The sequence below is a fragment of the Trachemys scripta genome, chromosome 18, assembly GCF_013100865.1.
Source record: "Trachemys scripta elegans isolate TJP31775 chromosome 18, CAS_Tse_1.0, whole genome shotgun sequence".
Lineage (NCBI taxonomy): Eukaryota > Metazoa > Chordata > Testudines > Emydidae > Trachemys > Trachemys scripta.
In genome coordinates this window covers 2,914,624-2,934,130 of record NC_048315.1, presented here as the reverse complement: position 1 = coordinate 2,934,130, position 19,507 = coordinate 2,914,624, and the positions used below count along the sequence as shown (strand labels likewise).

Below are 19,507 nucleotides of genomic sequence, written 5' to 3'. Positions count from 1 at the left end.
TTTTTCTATATTTGGACCATATTGCTCTCTTTGTTCAGGGTCTGCCAGAACACAGATGCAGCACTATCCCAGGTTTGGAATGTGCAATAAAATGGAACATTATTTTCCATGTGCATTTCTGGTCTTATTAAAATATATATATAAAAAGAGGAGTATGATGAAATGTAAACGTTCTATCACAAACAATATTTTTGCTATGTACCTTGCCTTTTCAAAGGGGGGGGGGGGGGAAAACCAAGAAAAAAAAAAACATCATTACCCTTAAAAAAAAAAAAAAAAAAAAAAAAAAAAAAACAAACAAACAAAAAAAACCCACACCACTCTTTTTTGGGAAAATAAATTCTAAACCCTCAAAATCACCCTCCACTCCTACCCATTTAGTGCAATCCAGTCCAATCCAATCCACATCCACAGAGTACAATTTGAGCCACACATACTTTGTACAGACTAATCCTTCACCCACAATATATCCAATGCATGCACTACACACACACACACACACACACACACACCACAGTCCAGTCCAAACCACCCCCACCCACCCACCATGGTCAAATTCCCTCCTTCATCCCCACCACACACCAATCCACACACAGAGACAAATCTGGAATGACTATCCCAAAACATACAATATGGTCAAATGTATACAGACACTGTGGTTTAATAGGTTTCAGAGTAGTAGCTGTGTTAGTCTGTATCAGCAAAAACAACGAGGAGTCCTTGTGGCACCTTAGATACGAACAAATTTATTTGGGCACAAAAGCTTATGCCCAGTGAGCACGAAAGGTCTGTGTCTTATGCCCACGAAAGCTTATGCCCAATTAAATGTGTTAGTCTCTACGGTGCCACAAGGACTCTTTATGGTATAATAAGCATACAGTAGAGTCTGATCCAGACATTCACACACCCAGTGCCAAAGCCCTAAACACTTGGTGACATGCCCCGCCTTAACTGGAGTGATAGCTTGGAATCAGTTTGGAATGCTTGCACACTGCTTACTGGTTAGTACCTTGCTGAGCCGAGATTCAAAAGCAAGTGAAGTAGAGGATTTGGAAGTCTTCATGCCTGAGGAAGTGGTGGGGAGAGATTTTCCTCTGTCAATCCCATGGTTCCCTTGCTTTGCCATTGCACTCCAAGGTCTGGCAGCACTCTTCATTTTCTTTCCCAAGGAGTCGGTCTGCAGAATATCAGAAAAGAAAGCAGATATTAATGTTTTTAAAGCATTTGGAATCCAAAGAGAGGCAGAGGTGCTGGCGCCAATTTAAAGGGCTGAAAGGAATACACCAAATTCTCCCCTCTCTTCACACAGGCAGACATTCAAGAATAGACAAAGCATGGCCTTCAGAGATCGATAAAGGGGCCTGCAGCTACCCACACCTTTAATACAGATTTGCAACACATGAAATACATAGAGGAAACACTGAATTCTGCTTGGGCCTGTAATCTCCATGGGATTGCCTATCCAATATTAAAAAGTACAGGGAAAGCTGCAATTTGCATTATGTTATGCAAGTTAACTGCAACCCTCAGATTTCAAGAAAGGGTCTAAATGCAGCCACTGAAGAAGGTGCAGTTGTCCTTATTTTTAGCACCCAGGCTTCAGAATCATAAGATGGGCTTTACCCAGAAACTCAATAATATTAAGACAGTCTCAAGAAACAAAATGATAACATTTTGCACTGGACTAGGATCTTCCCCACGCCTCATGCAAAGAAAGCATAAAAGTCTGTACCAGTCCTGAGGATAAAAGAGAGGATTCCGGGTCAGACCGTCAATCCAGCATCTTCATCTTGAACCATGATTATGTTAAAATATATTATATTCAAAACAGAATCCTCACACACACACACACGCTCTCCTCTCACTATTTATTTATTTTTGAGAATTCCTCAGTAGCACAAATCAACCATACTGTATCTTTAACTGATCAATCCAGCCTAGAGCTGCGGTAGTTGATGTTGCTACAGTGATGAAATGATTGTTCCATTGTATTTCCATAAAAGAGAGACAGTAAAAAGGTAACAGTCAACTTCTCTGCAAAGAGAAAGAAAAGGAGCTGCAGTCAGTCTAGAATTTTCCAGATACGAGCCTATGAGGGAAGCAAATCCTGCCAGGATTTGGAGAACAGAAATGAATTTCTCTTCCTGGATGTGCCAGCAAGCACATTTTGTCAATTTCCCTCAGTAGGTGATTTGTTGCCAGCTAAATGGCTGGCTTGACTCTTTGAGCAGATCTGTGTCCCTGACTTTTCATCATCCATTCCCCAATTTGCACTAGCAACAGCACCATCATTTGGGTCTTATAAGTTCTGCCAGCCACTGTTGGGGGGAAATCACAGATGGCTCTTTCTTCTTCTGTTCTTCAGACTCATTTTCTAAAACAGATCCGATGTAGCTGCATGCGACTCTTGTGCAGGCAGTTTGTGTTGCGTTTGCCAAACAGGTGGCCAGAAACTACAGGAGATCAGTAGAGAGGCTCCTCTTGGGAGGGTGGGGGGGAAGGGGGGTAGATAGACTCCTGCATTTGATCATAGAAGAGGCTAAACCAAGACTCTTGTGGTCATAGGCAGCAGCTCTACCAGATGAGCCAAAATGTGGCCTCCCTTTGCTAAACCAGTAAGAGTCATGGTGAGAAGGACTCGGACTTTGCCCAGGTCTCACAATTTGCTTTGTGCATTGTTCTGGTGAAGTGTTCTTGTTAATGAGTGTGGACCCCTGGGAAGCAATCTATTCAGGGCCTAATTACATTCTGTGCTAATGACACCTTCCAGGTGTTACGGATGTTCTATTTTAAGGGCATGCAGGTGCAAGTGTTCTAGGCTCTCTTTTGCTGCTGTTTTAGGGCAAAGCAAGCAATAATTCCCCCCCTTATAGCATCGTGACTTTTCCTTTGCGGATGTTGGGAGGAAAAAAAATCAATGTTTTGCATGGCTCTAACCTCTCAGCTACTAATAAAAATAGGAGTTGCTCAATTGCTAACTCTGTGCAGTCACCAACTCCATTGGGAGTTCCAACAGACATAGTGACACCCAAGAGCGGATTTCATCCGAGGAGAAAATTAGCTAGTAATTCCGCGACCACTATTGTGCTGCATACACCTGACATTTTTTAACGCATCAGTGAATATTTAACTATGAGACAATACAATAAATACTATTCTTAAGTCCCATGGTTTCAGAGTAGCATTAACAGGATTCTAGTGTTTTATGTGCATTTAAAATATATATATGGATGTATGGTAACCCACTTTTACACATACAAATCAGGCAATTGCACATGCAAATAGCCTTGCTGAAAAGATTACCAGATTTATACAAAAATAGGTTTGTGGATGCCATAACTGCACATGCATTTTTCCTACTGTTGCCTCGGGACTTCTTCCTGGTTCTATCCCAGCACCCGTCCGCCCTGCCTTGTGATGCTCCTCTCTGGCCTATGAGGTCTGAAGGGATTCCATCTTGAGTCAAGGAGCACATTTTAAAGTGCCTGGGGAGTGTTGTGTCCTTTGGACAGCCACGTCAGAAGGAAGAAAAGCAGGAGCTGCAGCAAACCTCAGTGAAAGCAACTACAATTTAAGTGGCAGTTCCTCTAACCTTCCCTCCTAACCAGTAGTAGCTTAGATACTTGACTTAAGCCAGAGTGGACATGTAGGAATGTAAGGTAATAGATTTGAAATTACATTCCTTTACCATGTCAAGTAAGTGAAGCCAAGGATTGAGTCCATTTGGTTCCAACTTTTCAGTGGTCAATAAATTTCAGAATCTGTCTAGATGGGACCCTGTGTGGGGAAAATTGGATATTATTGCACTATCAATCAACACTGAGTGTGTGTGTGTGTGGTGGTGGGGGGGAACAGAGATATCATCTTTCTCTATTTCTAAAGAAGTTGGAGTCTCTGAGCTGCAGCTAAAATACACAAGTGGAGATTATTTTGTCATGTTGATCCTGAGACCCCCTTCTTGATTCAGGAAGGAAACTAGAGGCCTATGCAGAACTGTCACTAAGAATGTGCAACAGGAGCGACAGGAGAATAATCCATCAAGCAGATTCCATATGCATTGAGATCTTAGTCAACTATAACCATGCCTCTGAGCAGGGATGGACTGAACTGGTTTACAGACTCAATTTGTGGTGCATAGGTAAAGTTAGGTTCCAGGTTTTGATCACATCAGCTATTGAATACATTTTGGAATCTTTCTGTGTGCGCAGCAATTGATTGAAACATCTGCTTTTAAATGAGGGAATTCTGAAGTTCCTCTTTCTGCAGAACCAACACCAAAATTACCATTAGCACACTGCAGTTACTAGACCCAAAAGGGATAAAGCACATAAATATCTGGACAGATGAAGAGCTGGATGGCACCATATTATTGGGAAGGGGATCTGAGCCTTTCGCTTCTAGGTTACAGGCTCAAATCCAACCCAGGTCAGTAGCAATCAACACTCAAAACAATTGAATATCAGTTTGGTGGACTACATACTGTTGACTGGTTGTCTCAGCTCAGTGGCTAAAGTTCCACATCACAAAAGCCACCAGGACACTTTGCAGCATCTTTCAGAGAGGCCAAAAATGAAATAGATTCCCATTGACGGTTTCTCCAGAGCAGGCAGGAAATATTTGGCAAGGCCCAGCTTGGCCTACCCAACCTGAACCTGTGCTGTGGGATTTCAGTCTCTGGGGTGTCAATCCAACATCTTCCACAAGCCTTAAACTCACTTGAAAGAACAAAGCCCATTGCACATGTCCCTCTCATCTTAATTTGCTTTCACTCCTGCATGATACAAGTTGGAGATTTTAAAGGAACTGCTTGAAGAACAGCCCAAAATAACAAATTACCAAAAAACAGAACAGAAAAGCCCCACTGTTCCCTAGTCAGGGCAGGAAACCTTTCATTTCCTCCAAGAGCAACCTTTTGAGTCAGAGTGAAAACGCTGTTGTGAAAAGTGAGAGCAGCGGGAACACTGGGAAACCTTGAGGAGATAATGAGCCTTTCCATGCTGCTCATTTGCCTGCAATGAATGGCAAGGCATGTCACTAGAATTAGGTACACACAGTAGCTGGAACCTGTCAGTGTTCAGGAAACAGAATATTAATGTGGAAAGGTTACTACTGCTAGTTCTCATCCAAAAAGGAGATAACAGAATGGGCAAGGACAACCTGTCCTGCAGATGGCTCTATTCCTGGTGCAATAGAAATCCAGAAAGGGTTTTGCATCCCAGCTTTGGGAACATAATTGAGATGTTGCATGTTCCTTGAATGTGAGATGCATATCCTACAGCAGAGCAGAATTGCAATCGTGGCAAATCTGGGCACTCCTAGGCCTCGAAATAGTAGACCTAGGGTGTGACAGAGAACTAAATATAAATTATCTAGAGGAGGGCAGTTAAATCATAGATCTACTAGTGTCTGTGTGCTGGCACATGCCTTAGAAAAGCCCATTTAGCCAGCCTTCCCTGGCCAAAGGCCCTTTGGCCATCAAGAGTGAGAGGTTATAGCCAGAATAAAGGGAATCATTATCAAGGAGCCCCAAATCCTGAGTTTGTGTTATAGATCAATAATCAGGAACTACAACACATTTTAAAACCATTTTACAATATGAGAAGATAGAAGAAGAAATTCTATGAAGTACAGAGAGGGATTTGAAATTGTACTGAAAAACAAGTAAGAAAAGGTGAGGGATTCCGTGTCCCTAAATATAAACTGCCGAAACTAGGGAAAGGCTGTATTGTCTGAAGAGGATCAGGCAGAAGTGTGGAATGACACTTTGCAGTGTCTTCCTGTCCCAAACACTGAACCAAGACACCAGCTTGTCAAAGAGCAATGCAACCACTAAATGGCAGAGTCTGCCTTTTTGATGTGGCTTTGGGTCAGAAGCGGAGAACTAGGAGTTGGTAGATGTGAACTAAAGGCAACTTTTACCATCTCTCCGTAGCTAGTATCTACAATGTAAAGGCCAGCACACTGCAATCTCATTGCACTACCAAGGCGGGCCTAGCTTTTTACAGGAAACTAGGTAGTCTGGTCAAGAGGTTAAAGCATGAGACAGTCAGAAGACATGGGTTCTAGTTCCACCTTTGCCAGGGACTTGCTGTATAACTTTGGGCAAATCACTCACCCTGTGTATTTCCCTGGATAATAATACTCAACATACAACATATCAAACTCAATGGTCAGTGACCTGGTCATCTGAGATGCATCTCTGCCTGCACTGCACTACTGCAAAGGAGATCAGCTGAAACTTCCTTGATATTAACAGAAAGAGGGGCCTGACAGGGCATTCTCTGGACAGGGTCCTCAGAATTCTATCCCTCTCGCCCACCTTAAGGGCATGCTGTAGCACCCATCTTTTCTCCCAGGCACTGAGGGGGAGGCATGGAAGGTTTTGGTTTTTGCAGGGGGAGCGATTGAATTAGCTGGTGTGAATTTATTTTACAGTGGGACACGCAGTCCATTACACTTGGAATTTTATTCTGAAATGTCTGTCAAGGTCCCTAGTTATAGTTATACGACTCAGTCTATAAATATACCAATAAAACCCCTCAGCACCCACTCTGTGAGGGCAAAATTACTATCCCCACTTTACAGAGTGAGAAAGTGAGTAAAGAGACTGGGCCAAAGTCACACAGGTAGTCAGGAATAAAACCCAGGTCTGAGCTCCCTGCTCTGTCTTTTAACACATAAGAACATCCTTCCTCCTTTATATAAAGCATATGTTAGTTACTGTTTTTGACATAAATACTATTTCCAATAAAGGGCTGAGCTGCCAGCCAGTCCGGTAGAACAAGGCTTTAGAAAATATATTCCACTGGGGATTATGGCCAGTTACACAATGGGCTAGATAAAAAGAGAAAGTTGATTGGTCAATGAAGGATATGTCCACATTTGTGCAGTTTAAATGTCTAATCCAAGATCTGGTAGCTACACTTATCAGTTAATAAAATCATTTACGCACTTCAAGAAGAGACATTACACAGGAACACCTGAGCTTTTAGGGTTAAAGGAGAAATCACTTTGATGAGAGTGATTTATGCTTTACCCACCAAACCCTGGATTTATGTCTCCAGTTCTCAATTCTCATGCCTTCATACACCAATAATTAGCCAACAGGGCAGTTAATTTAACCAGGGTCATTCAAGTGCCTTTGCGAAAGCAATCTCTTTTGAAAGTTAATTACTAGAGCTGCAGAGTAATATACCAGCGGCAGCTTCACTGGGAACTGCGAATGCTCAGCATTTCATAGTGAGGCCACTAGTACCTGAGTTTCAGATGGGACTCATGAGGGAAAGAGTTCTCTGACTTTTGGGAGTTTAAATCAGACCCTTAGCCCCATTTTCCTGTAGTTTATTTATTTCACCTAGGAGTCAGGCCGGTCCAGAATCAACACAGAACATTGGCTTGAAATCAAGGTACGAACATTGTTGGAGGTTTTGGCATGTAACGTGAGCCATGCTTATATTGCTGTCCCTCTGTACTAATCAAACTCTGTTATTCTCAGGTTAGCCATCAACTGGAACAAAAAGACCCAGCAAGCTCAGTAAATTGTCAAGGATGCCCTACTGGAGTGTAGGAAGCTATGTAGCAGCATAACCAATGGAGTCAAGATAGAATATTTTTTCAGCCTTTCATAACAACCCACTTGAAACCACAATTTGTAGACTTGACAGATGCTTTCGTATGACTCATCTTAATTTCTTAACTGATACCAGGAATCAAGCCAGAGTCACAAAGCAGAGAAATTGACCGTCCAATATGGCACTTCCTGATCTACAGGTTAACTGCACAGATAAAACTGTTTAAAATCAGACTGAGCTTGTAATTAAAACCAAAACCTTCTGTTACTCTCCTAGCCTCATCTTTATCTGCCCCTCTACAGCCCCAATCCCTTCCAGCTCAGTCTGTATCAGCTGTACATCTGCTATGTCCTCTGTTGCAGAGACAGTCGCCTGTCCTTGCATAAGAACAGATTTGAGCATATAATCTCTCCCCCCCCCCCTTCTGTAATTTTTATTATCCTGCCTTGTTTCTAGCATCCCCTTGGGTGTCTCTGGGCAACCCTCATCTATCATCTTTCCAAGTGGAAACTTTGGCTGTGTTTTTGCTTGTATGAAGCTTAGCTCACATCAGGGTTTAATGAATTTAAAAACACTGGTGATGTGTTCAGTGCAATGACAGATCATCACTAATGCTCTTAGTGTTCTTGGTGGGCACTGGGACAGAGGATGAACCTTAAGCCCTAACCCCTCCACTGAGCAGCTGGTTCCAATGGCCTAGAGGGCCAACACATTCTCAGCAGACTCTATTTCTCATAACATTTAATGCTGGATACTCAGACTTTGTTAATGAGATACCAAGAAACGATATATTACTTGGAAACTTTCATGCCCAGACTACAAGTTATAGCAAGGAGGAGGACTGTGGTTTTTTTTCGATGCCCTAAGCTAGGTATTTTACTTTCAACTGTCCAGAAGAATGTGCTATAATAATAAATCTACGCACTTTGCAACCAAAGATGCACAGAGGCTAAGGCACTTGCCCAAGATCATGCAGCAAATCCGTGGCAGAGTCAGAAATAGAATGTCTAGTCCTATGCTTAAGCCATCAGACCATGTGACATCCTCTATAGAGTTGTACATGGACTTCTTTCCTTCATGGAAGTCACTACCTATTAGGTTTTTATACTGTGCTTATCTCTATGGTTACTGAAAGCCACAAAAGAGCCCTCTACCTCCATGAGCAAACAAGGCGGCCACCATATGGAGTCCTCCGAGAATCCCCTTCATGCATGCCATCCTTCCTCCATATAGTGTAAAGAGCCCCTCCACAGAGTCCATTACTCTCCCTTTCCCCGCACAGTATCACATGGAGTCACTCTCGAACAGTGAAACTACTCTGAAGCCCCCCAAAGACAAGGTCCAATTGTCAGAGTGGGTGGTTGCATTGCAGGGAGGAGCTAAACAGGCTATGAGGCTACTGCAGAGTCTCCAGCAGTTGCTTGTCTTACTTGTGCTTAAGGCTGATCTTGTTCTTTTCCTAGGCTAATTTCTATCATTTATCCTTAAGGGGGTATTTATTTACTGGCATCATGGAATCTCCACCAGTATGTTACAATCAGGAGTGGCCTGGGCAGAGAAAGGTCTAACCAGACATGACTGCTGAGCACCTGGTCACCGTCTCAAATAAACCATCCCATTACCACTTCCAAAGCCCAGGTCAGCAATTCCAATCTCTGGATGGATTCAGTGTTGTACACAATAAAAAACATTCTACCTGCGGTCACCAGTGGATCATCAATCATAGAATCATAGATTGTAGGGCTGGAAGGGACCTCAAGAAGTCATCAAGTGTAGCCCCTTGTGCTGAGGCAGGACCAAGTAAACCTAGACCCTCCCTGACAAGTGTATGTCCAACCTGTTCCTTAAAACCTCCAATGATGGGAATTCCACAACCTCCCTTTGAAGCCTGTTCCAGAGCTTAACTATGCTTATAGTTAGAAAGCTTTTCCGAATATCTAACCTAAATCTCCCTTGCTGCAGATTAGGTCCACTACTTCTTGTCCTACCTTCAGTGGACATGGAGAACTATTAATCATAGTCCTTTTTAGAACAGTCCTTAACATATTTGAAGACTATTATAAGTAGGGTGACCAGATAGCAACTGTGGGAAAAAAAAAAAAAACAGGACAGGGAGTGGCAGGTAATAGGCGCCTATATAAGAAAGTCCCAAAAAACAGGACTGTCCCTTTAAAAACAGGACATCTGGTCACCCTAGTTATAAGATCCCTTCTCTTTTCTCAAGACTAAGAGTATGTCTACACTTAAATTGCTACAGCGGCACAGCTGCAATTGCACTGCTGTAGCACTTCAGAGTAGACACTACAGCATCAGGAAGGGTTCTCCCATTGCTGTAGTTAATCCACCTCCCTGAGAGGTGGGAGATAAGAATCCTTCTGTTGACCTGTGTCAACCTAGTATTGTCTGTGCCGGGGCCTAGGTCAGCTTAACTATGTTGCTCAGGAATATGAATTTTTCACACCCCTGAGTAACACAGCTAGGTCGACATAACTTTTCAGTGTAGACCTGGACTAGGACTAATCAGTGATTTTTACCAGAGACAGTCAGGCAAATAACAAAAGAGAATTGCACAACCTTGTCCCAAAGTCCCATCACCACAGAATGTCTCCTGAGAGTTTTGGGCTTAGGGGTTTCTTGTTTTCAACTGGATCCCATTTTCCAGCCGGACATGAGAAAGAAAACTTTCAGTTTCAACAAAACCCTAGTTTTGTGCAAATGGACAGGATTTATTCAGCTCTGTTTTTCTTGTGTTGGGTCCACATTCCTGGCATTTACAAGCCATAGGAAAAATATAGATTTGCTATTTTACCAGATAAACCACATGGAGTTGTCCTAGATCAGAACCCAATTAGCCTTAGGTAGCTCAGAGACCCAGGTACTTCCCTCTGCTTCCTGATCACTTCGGAGATGTAGAGATAAACACACACGCTAGCAGAGATTTGGTTAGTGCTGACCCTATAGGAGGACAACCACCACCACTAGCTGTATGGTGGGCTCCTTGGAGCATTGATTTCTGCTGGCCATCAGCAAACAGGCCACCACATTTAAGTTAATTAGTTAAGAAGTGATAGGTGTAGTCAAAATAAGGTTGATTGGGCAAGAACGGATATGATCTTTTTCTTACTCCAGGGCAGGGTTTTAGACTTGAATGTGGCAACACTGTGCTCATCATGTTACTGACAGCTGCATGTGAAAAAGGCAACAAAGCAAAGAGGGAGGGGGGAGAATGTGCTTGTGCTTAGAGGAATACAGTGGCTGTACCTGTGTGCATATATAAAAGGCTACACACTTAATGCTAAATTTAATCAAACTACACCAAAATTAACTACATTCAGGGAGTGATCTCACTTCAGAGAAACCAGGAGAATCCATCATCTCAGCTCATAGCTTCCAGGCAATAGGGATCCCAGCTTATACGGTGTGTATAATCAGCCATTACTTTGAGACTTAGGGCACTGGAGGGCAAAAGAAAGATGAAGGTTGAGCCTTGATTCTGAATTTCCTAGCTGTGGGGAGTTTAAAATCATAAGAACGGTCGTACCGGGTCAGACCAAAGGTCCATCCAGCCCAGTATCCTGTCTGCCGACAGTGGCCAATGCCAGGTACCTCAGAGGGAGTGAGCCTAACAGGCAATGATCAAATGATCTCTCTCCTGCCATCCATCTCCATCCTCTGACAGACAGAGGCTAGACACACCATTCCTTATCCATCCTGGCTAATAGCCATTAATGGACTTAACTACCATGAATTTATCCAGTTCTCTTTTAAACGCTGTTATAGTCCTAGCCTTCACAACCTCCTCAGGTAAGGAGTTCCACAAGTTGACTGTGCGCTGCGTGAAGAAGAACTTCAAATCAGTCTTTAGCCATAAAAAAAGTTAAGCCACTCAGAGCTATCCCCGACACCTTCCTGGCCTGAGCAGATGGGTTTAACCCTGGTGTGGTATAATGCAGGTACATTTTGAGAACAAGGGCTTTCAGAGCCATCTGACGGTAGCTGGTTCTTGTTAATCATAGAATATCAGGGTTGGAAGGGACCTCAGGAGGTCATCTAGTCCCACCCCCTGCTCAAAGCAGGACCAATTCCCAACTAAATCATCCCAGCCAGGGCTTTGTCAAGCCTGACCTTAAAAACCTCCAAGCAAGGAGATTCCACCACCTCCCTAGGTAACCCATTCCAGTGCTTCACCACCCTCCTAGTGAAAAAGTTTTTCCTAATATCCAACCTAAACCTCCCCCACTGCAACTTGAGACCATTACTCCTTGTTCTGTCATCGGGTACCACTGAGAACAGTCTAGATCCATCCTCTTTGGAACCTCCTTTCAGGTAGTTGAAAGCAGCTATCAAATCCCCCCTCATTCTTCTCTTCTGCAGAAGAAACAATCCCAGTTCCCTCAGCCTCTCCTCATAAGTCATGTGCTCCAGCCCCCTAATCATTTTTGTTGCCCTCCACTGGACTCTTTCCAATTTTTCCACATCCTTCTTGTAGTGTGGGGCCCAAAACTGGACACAGTACTCCAGATGAGACCTCACCAATGTCGAATAGAGGGGAACGATCACGTCCCTTGATCTGCTGGCAATGCCCCTACTTATACAGCCCAAAATGCTGTTAGCCTTCTTGGCAACAAGGGCATACTGTTGACTCATATCCAGCTTCTCATCCACTGTAACCCCTAGGTCCTTTTCTGCAGAACTGCTGCCTAGCCATTCGGTCCCTAGTCTGTAACAGTGCATGGGATTCTTCCATCCTAAGTACAGGACTCTGCACTTGTCCTTACTGAACCTCATCAGGTTTCTTTTGTCCCAATCCTCTAATTTGTCTAGGTCCCTCTGTATCCTGTCCCTACCCTCCAGCATATCTACCACTCCTCCCAGTGTAGTGTCATCTGCAAACTTGCTGAGAGTGCAGTCCATGCCATCCTCCAGATCATTAATTAAGATATTGAACAAAACCGGCCCCAGGACCGACCCTTGGGGCACTCCATTTGAAACCGGCTGCCAGCTAGACATGGAGCCATTGATCACTACCCGTTGAGCCTGACGATCTAACCAGCTTTCTATCCACCTTATAGTCCATTCATCCAGCCCATACTTCTTTAACTTGCTGGCAAGAATACCGTGGAAGACTGTATCAAAAGCTTTGCTAAAGTCAAGGAATAATACATTCACTGCTTTCCCCTCATCCACAGAGTCAGTTATCTCCTCATAGAAGGCAATTAGGTTAGTCAGGCATGACTTGCCCTTGGTGAATCCATGCTGACTGTTCCTGATCACTTTCCTCTCCTCTAAGTGCTTCAGAATTGATTCCTTGAGGACCTGCTCCATGATTTTTCCAGGGACTGAGGTGAGGCTGACTGGCCTGTAGTTCCCCGGATCCTCCTCCTTCCCTTTTTTAAAGATGGGCACTACATTAGCCTTTTTCCAGTCATCCAGGACCTCCCCCGATCACCATGAGTTTTCAAAGATAATAGCCAATGGCTCTGCAATCACATCCGCCAACTCCTTTAGCACCCTCGGATGCAGCACATCCGGCCCCATGGACTTGTGCTCGTCCAGTTTTTCTAAATAGTCCCGAACCATTTCTTTCTCCACAGAGGGCTGGTCACCTTCTCCCCATACTGTGCTGCCCAGTGCAGCAGTCTGGGAGCTGACTTTGTTCGTGAAGACAGAGGCAAAAAAATCATTGAGTACATTAGCTTTTTCCACATCCTCTGTTACTGAATGAGGGAGGCTACCTAGTAAGGGGCCCACACTTTCCTTGACTTTCTTCTTGTTGCTAACATACCTGAAGAAACCCTTCTTGTTACTCTTAACATCTCTTGTTAGCTGCAACTCCAAGTGTGATTTGGCCTTCCTGATTTCACTCCTGCATGTCTGAGCAATATTTTTATACTCCTCCCTGGTCATTTGTCCAATCTTCCACTTCTTGTAAGCTTCTTTTTGGTGTTTAAGGTCAGCAAGGATTTCACTGTTAAGCCAAGCTGGTCGCCTGCCATATTTATTGTTCTTTCTACACATTGGGATGTTTTTTTCCTGCAACCTCAATAAGGATTCTTTAAAATACAGCTAGCTCTCCTGGACTCCTTTCCCCCTCATGTTATTCTCCCAGGGGATCCTGCCCATCCGTTCCCTGAGGGAGTCAAAGTCTGCTTTTCTGAAGTCCAGGGTCCGTATTCTGCTGCTCTCCTTTCTTCCTTGTGTCAGGATCCTGAACTCGACCATCTCATGGTCACTGCTTCCCCGGTTCCCATCCACTTTTGCTTCCCCTACTAATTCTTCCTCTTCTGTCACCCCCGTGACTGGAGCAAGAGGAGCATGAGACATGGAGGGGTAACATTGCATGTCTTATCAAGCCACAGTAAGGAGAAGGATGTTCTATTTTACCCAGGGCACAGCTATGTAATTACTATAGAAAGGAAGAGTAATTACAGGAGTTTTGCCTGGTAATGCCCTGTCATTACACCTTACTGCTGAGTACAGATAGATGCACTTAGAAGGGACAGAAGGAACTGCCATAGAACACCTTCTCTAGGTTGGAAGAGAAACATAGCACACAAATACATGACAATCTGCCCACCACATGCATGAGACATGGAAACGGATGGATGATTTTGTAGTAAAGACGATGGATTGGGATTCACATCTTAATTCTATTCCCAGCTCTGCCACAGACTTCCTGTGTTATCTTGGGCAAGTCACAGGATCTTTCTGTGCCTTTGCTCCTCATCTATAAAATGAGAAGAATACTGGTCCTCTGAAGAAGGGATCTTGGGAAGATAAACTGTGATAGATGATAAATCCTCATGTACCTTGGTGAGGAGCCCCATGGAAAAGCCAAACAAAAATAAAAAAGCAAGTCCACTTCTCCCATGCACAATGCATGGGTGATCACAATCCCCAGCTCACCCGCCTATCTCTATTCTACGCACATACCTCACAGTGATGCACAGCAATCATTAATTTCTGAAAGTTGCCTGGCAGAGAGATTGTGCTCTGCAAATGTGCACAGAAGCCTGTTAAAAGTTCAAAAGGTCTCAGTTAATTAATTGTTAGTTGTCAGTGTTGTGAACTCCTAGCAGAAAGGTTTCACTGGAAAGAGGAAGCCATTGTGAACTCTAAAGCTGCAAGAGAAACTAGCAGACTTCTGCATTTTCAAATTATTCATTCTGCATGTGGACAGAGCTGAACGGATTCAAAACAGCAGAGTCAGTGGTTTGCAAGCTATGGCCTGCCAACCACCAGGGAGCTGTGAAACCCACAGAATTACACAGTGGGGTCCAGGTGTTGGGATAGAACAGGGGTCAGCAACCTTTCAGAAGTGGTGTGCTGAGTCTTCATTTATTCACTCTAATTTAACGTTTTGCGTGCCAGTGATACATTTTAACATTTTTAGAAGGTCTCTTTCTATAAGTCTATAATATATAACTAAACTATTGTTGTATGTAAAATAAATAAGGATTTTAAAATGTTTAAGAAGCTTCATTTACAATTAAATTAAAATGCAGAGCCCCCTGGACCGGTGGCCAGGACCCGGGCAGTGTGAGTGCCACTGAAAGTCAGCTCGTGTGCCGCCTTTGGCACGCGTGCCATAGGTTGCCTACCCCTGGGATAGAAGCTGACCCAGGACAGGTCTCTCTTAATAAGTAATCATCAGAATCACACCACTGGAGAACAATCAAATATCCCCTTCTCAGCTGAGACCCAGATTGGCAACAGAATAATTTCCAGTTTGTAGAGAGTAGAGGCAGTACTCCGCAAACAAACCATGCTAAGGGGTGACATCTAGAGAGAGAATTAGATGATACCGATGAAGAGAAGTCCCCATTTCCTGTCCAGTTCTGCCAGTAATGATTCATTACAAACATAGAGCTTAATTAGCATTTGTACAGCTCTGCAAAGCTGTAATGGTCTATACAACTGCTGCATATTATTATTACAATTGCTATTACCATCAAGATTCAGTTCAAATCACATTTTTATGGCCAATTACCAAACTGTTGAAACTGGTGCTTTTTCCTGAGAGTCTCAGCAGCTCCCTTTCTTTGATGGAGGGAGAGCACAGATCTGGCCAGGCTCCCCAACATTTGTACTCATTCCCCTTGCAGACGAGGTAACTGCCAATTTTTTTCTGAAGCAGCTTGCACAGCAGCTTGGCCCCTTCTTGACTGGACAGTCTCAGCAGCAGGGTTGGGGGAACCTATTTGTGCTCCTGTTCGACCCTGCTGTTGGAACACATCACTGAACACCAACAGCAAGAGAGCCGAGGCAGGCAGAATGACAGCTTCAGCCCATCCGTCACTAGCTCAACTCCATGCAGCTAAACAGAAAAATACATAGTAGCCCGTTCTCATAGGATCATTTTCTATCGTTAATATCTAATAGACCATCCAGCCCAGCTCCCCGCCAACGCAGGAGTGTTCCTTACAGTGCATTTTCTAATGCTCCATCCAATCTCGTTTTAATTAGAGTCAGACATTACATCCAGGTGTTGTTAAGCAAGACAGTCCGCTTGCTGCAAGAATGCGCCTCTGTCCACTAACCCCCACTACAGAGAATCCAGTTCCCACCTTACAAATAAAAAGAGGATTAAATACTTACAGTAAAAGCTTTTTCTCCTCCTTGTATTAAAAGGAAAACGGTCTCCTGCTAGCCTCTGACAGCATGTGCAAGCCAGACTGAGAATTCAGGGCTTTAGTGCTTCCCTGAGAGGAAAACCACATTGCAACGAGACACAGAGAGCTGCTTGAGAAATGATTCACATACGGAAGCAAGCTGGCTTTACCAGAGCTTTGGCATTCAGCACACACGCATGTATGCGCGCACACACACACACACACACACACACACACACACACACACACACACACACACACGAGAAATATTATACTTCCATCATACCAGGAGGAATTCCTGCAGGCAAGCCATTTATACCTGAATTCAGAGCTGTGCAGGGCAGCAATCCCCTTCAGAAAGCAGTGAAGGGTTCCTTATTCCTTCAGCCCTCAGAATAGAAGTGTACATTGGTAGATGGCATGATAAGCCCCAGTCTAGTCTGCATAATCTGATCAAATGAAATAGGCAGCATATATATTGCAGAAAAGAGAACGAGGCGGGCACCAAAAGGAGATATTTTCTGTGAGCGTGTGTGTGGGGGGTCTTTGGAGGAAAATTACAGAAGCTGCACCCACAAGCCCTTATATTCCATATTAAGCATATCCTCCCCAGTAGCCCCACTCAAGAGGCATTTCCCTCACCTCTACCACTGCCCTGAAAAGGTGCAGAGTGGGGTTTTTACACTAAAACAGAGATTCAGTCATGATCTAACATGCGGGGGGGGGGGGGAAGAGAAGAGATAGGAATCCAGCTCCAGAGCTCCCCATATTGTCAAGAGCTGAGAGCCCTGTGCAGATAGCACAGGGGAATGGAAAGAGTGCCTAGCCCCGTCAGATTTCAGTGACCTGTCTGTGGCTCACCAGGCAGAAGCACCCATCAGCTCCTAGGCTAGAAGAAAGTGAATAAGGGGCATGGGGCTGAGAAATGCCTGGGGGACTCCCCTCACCCTTCAGCCCTTGGTGTGTGCAGAGAGAAGGGGCAAGGGATCTTTACAGACAGGAATCAGGTAGAGATAGAGTCCCCTGGGTGGGGAGGAGAGAAATTAGAACCAAATCAGGATTTCAAACACTTCCAAGTTTGGGGATGTTCAGAGCTAGGGTGTTGGTTTGGCCCATTATAGAGGCAGCGCTATTTGCAAAATTCTTCTTTGGTTCTGCATCCTAGGCCATACAGACCTAGGATATTAGTTTGGATCCATCTCTAGAATTAGGTGTGGTTTTTTTCCACTGTAATGTGAACCCAGAATATAAGTGACAGTGATACAACAGCAGTCTCCTTAGAAAAGAAAGCTAGGGAGGGTTTATTTTAGCCAGCTGTTTACAATCAGATCCTAAATGTAGAGGCGGTCTATGCATAGCTCTGCCCTCACTGAGCACCTCCCGAAACCCTCATTCTAGGGGCCAAGATGTCCTGACACAGCCCCAAAGGAAGCCAATGATGTGCCACGTATAAACTCTTCATCCAAAGGCTATTTCTAGGTCATTGTTGGTCCAATTGCTTTCACCATAGAGCAGCTGGTCTCAAGCTGTGGGCCTTGGATCCTGGAAGCAGGGGAGGCCATGTCCAGGTCTCAAAGCTGCAGACTAAGGAAGACAGAAAGTCATTGTTTATTTACTGTATTCAATCTGGTTTGCCAATCCCCGGACTATCTGGGGACAGACTAGGTGACCACAGATAATAGAGCTTTTCCATCCTTACTTTTTTATGTGCTATGAGGCTTCTGAGACCTCTCCCAGTCACAAGCTATAATCAGAAGGCAGTACCCTCTGGCATTCATATTAACAAATTACTAGCAGATAGTCTCATATCAATGAACTCTACTCCTCCTCCTGGGAGGCAAATCATATTATTTTTGGTGATAAATGTATGGACAATCACTCAGGTTTGCAATACATAGGGACAGCACTCAAATCTCTGCTCCATGTTGACTTTGGGCAGCTTTCAGAACCAGAAAGGGCAAATTGCAAAATGGCAGAATCAAAACCAATAGTAAGTGCCAGAGACACCAGGCCAACATGAACCACCTAAAAAGTTCCCAATTTGAAAATACAGACACACATTTTTTGGACTGAAGCACATTATTGTCTCTTTGTCATTGCTGGTGAGTTCATATGGGGCTCAGTGGGAAACCAGCCCCGGACTATCAGCTCAATAGAATTTCCTGTCCCTCAGCCAGACACACACACACAAGGGAAAAGAACTGCTATAGTTGTCCTCAAAGATATTTTTAGCTGTGTCGGATATCACTTGACCAAAACCCAATGCTGAAAACGCTCAGCATGAGTAGGAAAAAGCCACAACACTTGCTCACTAGAGTTTTGGTACATTGGATATAACAGAGTAACTGTGCCACACAATCCCCCCAAACCCAACAAATCTACAGTATTTATTTATTAGTAGCCTTTTCTATGGCATTCATCGTTATATTTATCTGAGCACCTGACATACACTAAAGAATTTATCCTCGCAAGGGAGGAAAATATCATCTCCATTTGCCAACTGAGGAGCCAAGGCACAGATAGATTAAATGACTTGCACTAAGTCACACTGGAAGTTTGTGGCAGGATTAAGGTATGAAGCCAGACCTCCTTAGTCCCAGGCCAGAGCATTAACCGTCCTTCCTTTCACCTAGGAGCAGGGGCATGAAGTGAGGATATGAAAGTAATTTACAATTAAAACAAAGAATCGGCAACATTCACAACTGCAGACAGAGGCAGAGCTAGCAAATTGCGCATGCACATACACACACGCATCTATTGTCTCCCACCCACTTTAGAACACACACACGCCACTGGGCACAATCTGATCACTTACACAGCAGGAGCAGAATTATAGCAGTGTGTTATGAACAGCATCATGATGAACAAACCCTGCCAGTCAGTGCACCGTAACAATACAGTGCCCCAGGAAATTAAACATTGTATGCTGAGGCATGCACTGGGTATGCTCTTTTTCAACCACAATCTTGCTTAAGGCACAGTATGAGGGAAAAGATCAAAGGCTGGATTCGAGTTGTGAGGCAGTTGTCCATAAATAGGGATGTGGAAAAGAGGCTTATACAGGGAACAGAAGAGGGCAAATGCACAACTTGAACCAAAAGATAGGCTTTTACAAACTGCACTTGTATGTGCAAAAGCCCTAGTTACAGAGAGACATTCCATAAACGAGGCTATGACGTCAACATCAATGTGGTTTTCAAGGGCATCTCTAATTCAGTTGTGAAGCATGGAACATTACTGTCTGCAGATATAAAACCTAGAGGTAATTACAAGGGAAAGTCAGCAGGCAGAGTGGGTATTAGTTGAAGTTGGGCTGTGGCTTTG

At 44.0% G+C, this 19,507-nt stretch overlaps 1 protein-coding gene across 4 annotated transcripts in view; it reads right to left on the bottom strand.

Moving 5' to 3' along the window:
* The window catches only part of SPECC1 (sperm antigen with calponin homology and coiled-coil domains 1), a 143,526-nt gene extending 127,219 nt beyond the window's left edge, over nt 1-16,307 (bottom strand). For 3 of the 4 annotated variants that reach the window (XM_034752292.1, XM_034752296.1, XM_034752297.1), the window contains exon 1: nt 1,010-1,177. In XM_034752292.1, coding sequence (XP_034608183.1) covers nt 1,010-1,156 — 147 coding nt within the window. In that variant the 5' untranslated portion in view covers nt 1,157-1,177. Of the gene's footprint in view, nt 1-1,009; nt 1,178-16,169 lie in introns of those variants that run through there. The other variant, XM_034752290.1, reaches the window with a different exon arrangement.
* Between the last annotated feature and the right edge of the window lie 3,200 nt (nt 16,308-19,507).